At 43.0% G+C, this 11,111-nt stretch overlaps 1 protein-coding gene across 1 annotated transcript in view; it reads left to right on the plus strand.

Annotated features, from left to right (window-relative positions):
* The window catches only part of DNAH9 (dynein, axonemal, heavy chain 9), a 556,281-nt gene that overhangs the window by 432,102 nt on the left and 113,068 nt on the right, over positions 1 to 11,111 (plus strand). Inside the window, exons 50-51 of the mRNA XM_006863433.1 lie at positions 2,064 to 2,489; positions 10,274 to 10,393. Coding sequence (XP_006863495.1) covers positions 2,064 to 2,489; positions 10,274 to 10,393 — 546 coding nt within the window. The remainder of the gene's footprint in view (positions 1 to 2,063; positions 2,490 to 10,273; positions 10,394 to 11,111) is intronic.

An 11,111-nucleotide genomic window follows, 5' to 3' on the forward strand; every position in this document is an offset into this window, starting at 1 on the left:
ATTTTCTGTGATACATATTTTAATGCAACAAAAAAGGAATAATTAAGGAAATTTTTTAAAGATTAAACTACTAGAAAAAAAAAGGTAATTTAGAATGTATCAGATGCTATGGAAAAAACTAAAATAAGAGAAAACTGAATTTGGAGTGATGGGGTTGGAGCTGGGGCAGCTGGGCAGAAAGGGAGGTAGAAGGGGGTTTGTAGTATTAAAGAAGGTGGTCAGGTTGAGAAAAGGCTTGAGGAAGAGAGAATTCCTCAGGCAGCTATCTGAAGGAAGAGCAGTGCAGATGGCGGCAACATCAGAACAACATTGATGGTCAGTGGTAGAAGTCTCCCCTTCCATGCAGACCTCCTGAGTTTGATTCCCAGCCAATGTCTGTCAGTGGAGGCTTGCATGTTGCGGTGTTGCCAAACAAGGTTCAGTGGAGCTTCCAGATGAAGGTACTGTAGGACAAGCACTGGACTGCCAACCATGATGTCAGCATTTCAAACCCACCAGCCTCTCTTTGGAAAGCCATACGGGGATGCTAGGAGTCGGAACCGACTCGGCAGCACTCACAACAAGAAGACAGGCCTGGTGAAGTCCTTGTAAAACTCAGGTAATGAAACCCTTGTGGATCACAATGGTCTGACCACAGCCGATGATGGGGATGGCACAGGACCACACGTTATTTTGTCCCATTGTGCATGAGGTCACCCTGAGTCAGGAACTGATGCCACGACAACTAACAATAACAACAAAGGAGTAGCACAGAGTGAGTCTGATGTTGGCTTGCTCAAAACAAGGTGTCTCTGCTTCTGAGAAATGATTTGTTTTGAGGGCTCACCAGAGTCTGTTCTTACTTGTCTCTCTTCTACCTCGGTTGCAACAGGTGTGCAATTGAAAGAGAAGAGGTATCATCTTCCCAGGCACTTCTTTTAAATAAACAAGCAAACGACTGAGTTGATTTCAGCAACTCCATGTGTTACAGAATTGAACACTCTGTGGGGTATTTTTGGCAGTAATCCTAATGGAAGCAAATCCCCAGGCAGGCCAGACCTGTCTTCCATGGTACCACTTTGTTGTTGTTGTTGTTGTTAAGTGCCATCAAGTTGGTTGCTACTCATAGCAACCCTATATAGGGATTTTCAAGGTTTGAACTGGGTTCATACTGCCAAACTTTAGATTCGTGTTGAACACACACTATTTGGCCTGGAAACCCACTATTGAAGGGAAATAATGTCACTTGTGGCTCTCCAGGCCTAAGAACATTTCAAATCAATTTAAATTCAAGGTATTCCCCACTTATAAAATCAGTCCTGAATATGTGCTTTCTAAGCTTCTTATTAATTGTCTCAACAAATCTGAAATCAAGTCTACATACATTTAACAATACAAATTCACTTATAGAATAGTAGGTTTCCCTAACCCAGATTCACCTATGAAGTCTGGACAGGTACAATGGCTTGTCAAGGTCAACCCCTTCAGCCATGTCTTTTGAGAGCAAATGAAACTTGAAAATCCAAGTCCAGGCAGAGACAGCTGACTACAAAGGCTGTGCCTAGCTTTCTGCATAAATAATTTCTTGACAGAAAATGCCACTTTGCTATCAGGAGTCAGGACAGTCAAGTGTAGTTAGAAAAAGCTCATGGAACAAAGTGGTTTAATCAAAGGGGGAATAAAATGAATTGGATTACAATGCTATTCTCTTCAATCCAGGATGGAAATTAATTTATAATAACCCTATCTTTTATTCATGGCATGCTGCGTGTTTCAGAGTGTGTTGGCATCCTTAAATTTTTCAGTTGAATGTGAAATCCTTGTGTGTTTCTAATGGTCTGCGAGTCAGTTGAAATGCTACAAGAATACAGCTGAGTCTTGACTAACCATCCAGGGAAGTCTAAACCCGCTGAGGAGTAGGTTTACTTGTCTTTTGATGAGTTGTGATGTTTAAAATTCAGAGGGCTGCTGGAAGCTTCAAAACAGCCCTTTCAGATTGATCCCGCTAGAACTTGACTCTATAAGTGTCCCAAGACAAAGAAAACCCATTCATTTTCCACTAATAACTGTGTTCTCTTTCGCAGACCAACCTGACAGAGCTGAAGTCGTTCGGGTCCCCTCCATCTGCTGTCAGCAACGTCAGTGCTGCAGTGATGGTGCTCATGGCCCCCGGGGGCAAGGTGCCCAAGGACCGGAGCTGGAAGGCAGCCAAGGTCACCATGGCCAAGGTGGATGGCTTCCTGGACTCCCTCATCAACTTTGACAAAGAGAATATCCATGAGAACTGCCTCAAAGCCATCAGGCCATATCTGCAAGACCCTGAGTTCAATCCCGAATTTGTGGCCACCAAGTCGTATGCAGCCGCAGGTCTCTGTTCTTGGGTTATAAACATTGTGAGGTTCTATGAGGTGTACTGTGATGTAGAACCGAAGCGCCAAGCATTGAGCAACGCCACCTCAGACCTCACAACTGCCCAGGAAAAGCTGGCAACCATCAAAGTCAAGATTTCTGTAAGTGACATCAAGCCCTCCTGGCTCTGCTTATCAGCCCCGAACACTAACAGTACTCTCCAGCCATTGCCTCAGGCTCACTGTTCTGATATTTAAAGAGAAGCAGGGAAACCACGATTTTATGTAAACTCTCCTCACTTCTAACAGAGACAGATTTAGGTTTTTGGTTTTGGCTTTTTGTTGGTTTTTTTTTTTTTTTCTCAAACACCATTCTAGACCCAGGAGCCTCTGGGTGTTACTAACAGTTAAGCACTAACAGGAAAGTAAAATGTTCATAATCTCAGGGAACACCATGGTCCATTGGCAAAACTTAGTACACAATGACAAAGTTCCCGATCCTACTTTGGTGGGTAGTGACTGGGATCTTAAAAGCTCATGAGCAGCCATCTAAGGTGCTGTCCAGAGGAAAGAAAAGGGATGAAAATTGAAGACTGTTGGAAACACTGAGTCCTATGGAGTGATGGATTAGGTGAACATCAGCAGCCATGATTCGGAGAGCAGAACTAGATAGTGCCCAGGTACCACTGACCAACAGCTCTGAGAGAGATCACATTAGAAAGTCCTGAGCAGAGTAGGAGAAAATATAGAATAATACTCAAAATCATAAAAAGACCAGGCTTACTTATTAGATACACACTGGAGGGACCCATGGCATTATGTGTGGCACAGTTCTACTCTGACACGCACAGCACTGCCGTAAATCAAAGTCAAACTGACAGCAGCTGGCTTGGTTTGGGTTTATCTAGGCCAAGCAGGGTACCCATTGCATGGATTAAGCTTCTGTGTCATCAGTTTAAAACTTTTTTCCTCAAACATTTCTCTTCCCTTTTTCCTCTGAGGAAAGAAAAGGTGACCAATAGAGGTGCATAATGGTGTTGTTGTTGTTAAGTGCCTTTGAGTCCCTTAAGACTCACAGTGACCCATACATATAGGGTTTCTAAGGAGCGGCTGCTGAACAGAATTATTCATGTTGCCAACTGTTACCTTGTTAGTCACAAATTAACAATTTTGCACATCTGATACTTAAGAATGTTGTTGTTGTTAAGTGCCATCGAGTTGGTTCCAACCCATAGCGAGCCTATATAAGGTTTCCAAGGAGCGGCTGGTGAACTTGAACCACCGACCTTGAGGTTCAAATAGACTTTGCAGTTTAGTGCATTCTTTGTGATTCCTTTGTATTCCCCTTTGAGATGTAGGGTTCCATTATGTTACCTCACCTTTTGTACCTGTTGTCTTCAAATGGCCAACTGTCTGCCCATGTCACATCAGCTGAGTGGACAAGTGGGACTCATGGGCATGTCTGATACTGTCTGCATTTGTAACAGAAACTTTTAAAAGCAATTGTACATTGGGTTTTAGGAATGGGCGCTGTTGACCATAAATATAAAAATGTGATATGCCGTGGAGCCAATTCCCACTCATAGTGACCCTCCCTGCATTGGGTTTCCGAGGCTGTAATTCTTTACAGAAGCAGAAAGCCTTATCTTTCTCCCATGAAATGGCTGATAGTTTTGAACTGTTGACCTTGAGGTTAGCAGCCTGACTCGTAATCACTACGGTACTCACAATCACTGTTGTTGTTGTTGTTGTTGTTGTTGTGAAGTGCCGTCGAGTCAGTTCGACCCATAGTGACCCTGTGTACAGTTTCCGAGGAGCAGCTGGTGAGTTTGAACTGCTGACGTTGCAGTTCAAACGACTTTGCAGTGTAGCATATTAACCCACAGCGCCACACTGGGACTCCACTCGTAATCACTAGCACCTTAAATATGTGAGGTAGTTCGTTTTTTATATAAACTCCACGTTGATGTTTGTACGTTTGTACCTGCTGTGCCCAGGAGGATTGGATAATGGTGGTGACCTCCAAAGTTCACACCTATTTGAGACCTGTTTCCCTTAAATTTCACCTTTGCTGTGAAAGTAGGTGGTACCAAAGTGAGAAGTCGAAATTGGAATCTTCGGAGATAACATAGCGAAAATAATTATTTACTGAGCAAGTGAGCTTTAGCAAATACTTAGAAGGCTCAAGCTTCAGTTTCCTCCTCTGTGAAACAGACACAAAGAACAGTGCCTGCTTCATGGGACTGCCATGAAGATTAAAGAGACCAAGGTAGCAGGCCAGGGGTACCAACTCAATATCAACACAGGAAGAGGAGCTGCGGCCACCACTACTGTGGTCGTAGCATTCTTAGTATTTATTGCATCTGCTGCCTTCCTTGGACTACTTGTACTGTCACGTGCATGTATGGCATTGTTTAGCAATCACTACTGTGGTGGTTGTGGTGGTTGTGTGCCGTGGAATTGGTGCCGACTCAGAGCGACCCTGCGTAGGGTTTCCGAGACTGTAAATCTTGACGGGAGCAGAAAGCCTCGTCTTTCTCTCAAGGAGCGACTGGTAGATTCAAACTGCTGACCCTGAGTTTATCAGCCTAGCTCATCATCAACTACGCTGTCAGTTCTCCATCACTTCTGTGATGAAGTTCAATCCAAAACGGAGCTTTCATTTCTACACATGCATTCCAGACAAATAACATTCTTTCTGCAAATTTGTCACGGAGATAAAGAGGGCTTTACAAGGTGTGAGAAGTAATTGTGTAGACATGCCTCATGTGATATGGGCATCCTGATAGTTAGATTAATTTCTAGGTCTAAAGGCGCTAGTTAATTATCCTCACAGCCCAGTCTCTCTATAAAGAAACGATACTTCCATAATCTGTCAATGTTGTTGTTGTTGTTGTTATGTGCCGTGGAGTCGGTTCTGACTCATAGCGACCCTGTACAGGGTTTCCGAGGCTGTAAATCTTTACGGGAGCAGATCGCCTCATCTTTCTCCCGCGGAACCGCTGGTAGTTTCGAACTGTTGACCTTGCGGCTCGCAGCCCGATTCGTAACCACTACGCTACCAGAGCTCCTTATAATCTGTCAATAAGCTTACCTTGTTAAATTCAGACATTCTCAGACCAGTTTACTTAAAACAGGTGATAGCCTGTCATCACAGCCCTTCCTCGAACACGCAGTACAAAAAACACCTTCCCCCATTCCTGCTTTTGGGAAGAAGACGTAGTCATTCTTCAGTCTTTCCAGGAAAAGTGCTACACGAACTGCATTTCCCAAGATTCTTTACTCTATGTATTTTAACTAACGGAACATTTGGTGCAAAGGGAATGTTTTCTCAATGTTGATACCTTTTCAGTAGCCAATATTCACATGATAAGCCCACTCAACCTGTGAAAGCAATAAGATTATCTTTTTAAATACTTGGCTACCTTAAGAAGGCACTTCTCTTCTGCCAAAATATTTTCTAAGAAAATGTCTTCTTGTTTTCAACAACCTTTTCCCCATCCTCTGCATATACACACGCCTACCAACATCTCAAGAATTCTGGTATCCCCCACTAATAACAGAAGAGATGAGATGGGCAAACATCCTTTCCTAACATGGTTGTTTGTGTTAGGTACCATTGAGTCAGTACTGACTCATAGCGACCCTATGCACAACAGAACGAAACACTGCCCAATCCTGGACCAACCTCACTGTTGTTGCCACGCTTGAGTCCATTGATGCTGCCATATTGCCAATCCATCTCTCTGGGGGTCTTCCTCTTTTTTTTCCAACCTTCTACTTTAACAAACATGACATCCTTCTCCATTGACTGGTACCTTCTGACAACATGCCCAAAGTATGAGAGGCGAAGTCTGGCCATCCTGGCCTCCAAGGAGCATTCTGGCTGCACTTCTTCCAACACAGATCTGTAGATTCTTCTGGAAGCCCATGGCACTTTCAATATTCTCCTCCAACACCACAACTCAAAAGCATCAATTCTTCTACGGTCTTCCTTATTCACTGTCCAACTTTCACATGCATATGAGGTTATTGAAAATACCTAACATGGAGGTGCACCCAAACCCCAAAACCAAACCCACTGTTGTTGAGTTGATTTCAACGCATATCAACTCTACAGCATGGTGAAGATAGGAATCCACAGGGATTCCAAGTCAGTGCGTCTTCACTGAAACAAATTGCCTCATCTTTCTCCCGTGGAGTGCATGGTGAGTTCGAACACCGACCTTTTGGTTAACAGCCCAAATGTTTAACCCACCGTGCCACCAGGTATCCTTGGAGGTGAAACCAGGGCAAGGAAATCTTCCCTATATACACCTAAAGCATGATATCACTAGTCTTCTTTTAAGGGTTTTCGAATAATCTCAAGCAAAGCATCTTACATTCAAGATACAAAAGTATGAAAAGAAAATGGTATTTCTAAACCGATTATACAATATAATTTCAGTTTAATTATAGGTGAAAATACACAAAAATGTTAACAGTGGAGGTATCTCTAGGCAGTCTACTTTAGATAGATTTTGCTTTTTGGATCTGTATTTTCTGTTTGTTTGTGTGTTTTTTTCCTGTATTGAATGTAACATTTTCTATAATGTTACAATGCATAAAATTAATAGTATTTAGAAAACCAAGCAAAGTCTTTTCAATGAGCATATAAATACAAAACCAAAGTCAAAGCCAACTGCTGTTACATTGATTCCAACTCATAGCGACCGATGTGTGTCCAAATAAAACTGTCCTGGGTGGAATTGTGCCTCCCACCTTTCAGTTAGCAATGAGCTTGTTAGCCTTTTGCACCACAAAGAGTCTCCAGTGTATAGTCACACACAAGGTAAAATATCAAATAGTAGAGGAGGGCTTTGTATGAGAAACAACAATCCCTTCCCTTTTAATTTCTTATCTGTTTTAATCGATTGTTAATGTAACATCAGAGCTTGCTACCAAGTAGCTGAAAGGGGGTTCCTCCAACCTACACACAGTATTTGAAACCGATTTAATTAATTGCCAATGTTTAAAACAACCCAAGCTTTTACATAAAAATCTGACTTCAGGGCCGCCTTGAAGTATCAGAAGACCGTCACATCTCATGAACTGACCCTGGAGCTCCTCCCATTCAAGGAGGCAGGTGTACTGCACTTTGCCATAATCCCGCATCTTGTTTCAACACTGGATTCATCTGATCCAATCCCATTATCTGCCTTGCCCTCTAGCATTTGTATTTCTGGTGTATCTATTTCCTCTCTTCATACCTTTTTCTTGTTGTTTGGAATTCAAGCAGTTCGTTTTCTGGTATGCTGGATGAAGATATAAACCATTAACCCCCATGTCTTCTGTTTTCAGTTAACCTAAATCTCTGAATGGCACAGAGGGTAAAGTACTTGACCTAGTAACTAAAAGGTTGGTGGTTTGAAGCCACCCAGAGGGGCCTCAGAAAGTTGACCTGGCATTCTGCTTCTAAAAGGTCACAGCCTTGGAAATGCTATGGGCCGCAGGATACTACTCTACTGACATGGGGTCACCATGAGTTGGAAACAACTTGATGGCCAATAACAGCCACCCCCACCGTCTTAATTTCTTGTCCCATCACATTGACCTGTTAACTTGGAGCCCTCAGCTTTCAATACCAAACTATTCCTTTTTCTTTAGAAAAAAATGTTCTTTCCTTACTTCTCTCTTTTACCGCCCAGCGTCTGTCATTATTACTTCTCAGTACTCTTGCCATACTCCCAGGACTCCAGGTGTGGTGCTGTAGGATCAGCACTGGACTGAGAACCAGAAGGTCAGTGGTTCAAACCCACCAGTTGCTTCTTGGAAACACTACACACGGTTGCTATGAGTCAGAACTGGCTCAACAGCACTTAACAACAACACTCGTGCTTTGTATTTGTCAAGTTAGGAAACACCTACACTCTCTGTTGTAGCCATAAATAAGTGTCCCATGCTCTGCTCATAGGTTGTTTTACATTCAATTAATCCTACCTTCTGGTAGCGTAGTGATTACGAATCGGGCTGTGAACCTTAAGGTCAGCAGTTCGAAACTACCAGCTGCTCTGTGGGAGAAAGATGAGGCATTCTGCTCCCGTAAAGATTTACAGCCTCAGAAACCTTGTACAGGGTCACTATGAGTCGGAACCGACTCCACGGCACATAACAACAACAACAACAATCCTTCATTTCAGCTCCGTGATTGCTATCCCCTCAATGGATCATCACTTAGTCCACTTGCTTCCTGTTTCCTGTTTCCATTCTTCCTTTCCTCATCCTTCACCTTGTCCTTGGGTGAATGCTGCGCTTCTGATCTTGCTGGTTGACCATTCTAAGGTGTGTGTACCTCACTAGTGTTGTTCTTCCTATATAACTTTCTATTTTGTTGTTGTTGTTGTTAAGTGCTGTAGAGTTGGTTCTGACTCTAGCAACCCTATAAAGGGTTTCAGAGGAGCAGCTGGTGGGTTTGAACTGCCAACCTTGTGGTTCACAGTCCAGTGCTGAGCCTACCAATCTATAGTTTGGCTGAAAATTTGAGCCATAGAGACGAGTTCAATTCCAGACCTGAAGGGTTTCCAAAGTCTCGGGGTTCCATCAGTCTCTATCTGACCAGTAAGTCTGGCTTTTTTATAATTTTGAATTTTTTCCACCTTTTCCCTCTCTCTATCCAGAACCTTCTAATGTGATCCCTTCCAGGCACTGCCTAGTTTTTCTAGTCTCAGGATCATGGAGACTGATGTTTGGGTGGTTCATTAGTCCATTGTACTAATTGTTTCCAAGAACCTTCAATTTGCCACATTCTTCTTTCCTCCTGACAGGAAGAGACCAATAGTTTCAACCAAACCGGTATTTTCACTTTTTGTTCTTCTTAAGAGCATCCTCTTCTTGTTTTATAGATGAAACATCTCCTTGAATAATTTTGAGAAAATTAGTCTTGACAGATTTCATGGGGTTTTTTGTGTTTTGTTTTGTATTTTATCATTGTTCTTATAATTATCTGTTTTCTCCAGGTCTTTTTCTTCTTGTTGTTGACCTTAATTTGTGTCTTTCTTAATCCAGGCTTTCATCAAATATCTTACTGCCTTTTCATATTTAAAAGAGTAGCAAGCACAAGTTATCTCTGAAAGCAATGACAGAGATGGCCATCTGGCAGAAATCGCTTTTCAAGTGAAATGAATTCATCTGGATGCATCCTAAGGGCCAGACTGTGGGTTCTTTTCTCTACAACTATTGAACCTCTTGCCTGGTTGTCATTGCATACTGGACATAGGGGTGGGGATGGGAGATCAATCATGGGGTTCAAACGATACTTTCATGTTCAGCTTCGCCACCCCCATTAAACCTGTCATTTACAAATCCCAGTCTATGGAAAGATTCTGTAGGGCTGACCACCTCCCCTTTAGGTGCACTGAGGCCATGTATTGTGCCTTATTGTAGGCTATTGGAACCTGAATTTATGTCCATCTCCCCAGACCTACCATTACCCCTCATGCAAAGCTCAGCTTTTGCTTTGTTGTTGTTGTTAAGTGCCATCGAGTCTACTCCGGCCCATAGTGACCCTGTATAGGGTTTCCGAGGAGCAGCTGGTGAGCTTGAACCGCCAACCTTGCAGTTCAAATGGCTTTGCAGTCTGGCGCATTAACCCACAGCACCACACCAGGACAGCTTTTGTCTTAGGCCAGGCCAACTCTTGAATTCCACTCTACACTCCTGCTGCAGAGTCAAGCTCAAGTTACTTTACCTTTGAATCCACCTGAGCTCTCGCTCACCTTTGCTAGATTTCTTGCTTCCCTACCCTGGTCTGCTTTCACCATCTTCATACGCTTTCCTCCAAGAATATTTCCTTAAAAGTCACTCACACGTAAAAACCTCATCACGGGATCTCATTCTGGGACATGCACCCTTAGACATCTGTAACTTGGGCTAGAATGGCTGATAGGCCTTTTATTTCTTCCTACCAGCACCTTAATGAAAACCTGGCGAAACTCACAGCCAAGTTTGAGAAAGCAACGGCAGAGAAGCTCAAATGTCAGCAGGAAGCTGAAGTGACAGCAGGCACCATCTCCCTTGCAAATCGCCTGGTGAGTGAGTCTCAGCAGACTGAACTTAAATTATGTCAGTAGAGCTTTCCGGGGAACACTGAGGTGCAAACTGCTTGAGCACAACTTAACATCATTCTGGCTTGGAGAAGAAATATTAACATGTCTTGCTATGTACATGAATCCCAAGGAAAGTATGAATGCAAAGGCTGGTCTGGTCAAAGTGTTTTAAATCAATCACCATTTCATTATATCTCACAAGTTTGTGCATCCGAAATTTGAGCTGGGATCAGCTGGCTGGATCTTCTATTTTATATGGCAAAACCTGGGACAACTCAGTGTCTCTTATATAAATAGTTGGGAGCATTAGGCAGCCAGGTGTGGCACTGCGGGACAAGCACTGGACTTCTAACTGAAAGGTTGGTGAGTCAAACACACCAGCTACTCATCAGAAAACCTACATAGGGTCCAATGAATTGAAACAGACTTGACGGCACATGATAACAACAACGCATTAGACAGCCCATGCAACACATGTCCATGCTTAGATGTATATGTACTGACTAGAGGAAGAATTAAAAGATAAAAGTGGGAGAGATAGAGGCAGAGATGAGGACATGGAGAGAAAGAGCAGCTGAGGACTCTAGACTCATGGAAAGAGAAAGGCTGTGTGCTGGCGGCCAAGAGGCAGGCTTGCAGAATGTGCCCTTTGGTTGTTTAAATGATTACATATATTCCTGAGTGTTTTTGTGTACATTAA

This window comes from Chrysochloris asiatica, unplaced genomic scaffold (genome assembly GCF_000296735.1).
Source record: "Chrysochloris asiatica unplaced genomic scaffold, ChrAsi1.0 scaffold00054, whole genome shotgun sequence".
Lineage (NCBI taxonomy): Eukaryota > Metazoa > Chordata > Mammalia > Afrosoricida > Chrysochloridae > Chrysochloris > Chrysochloris asiatica.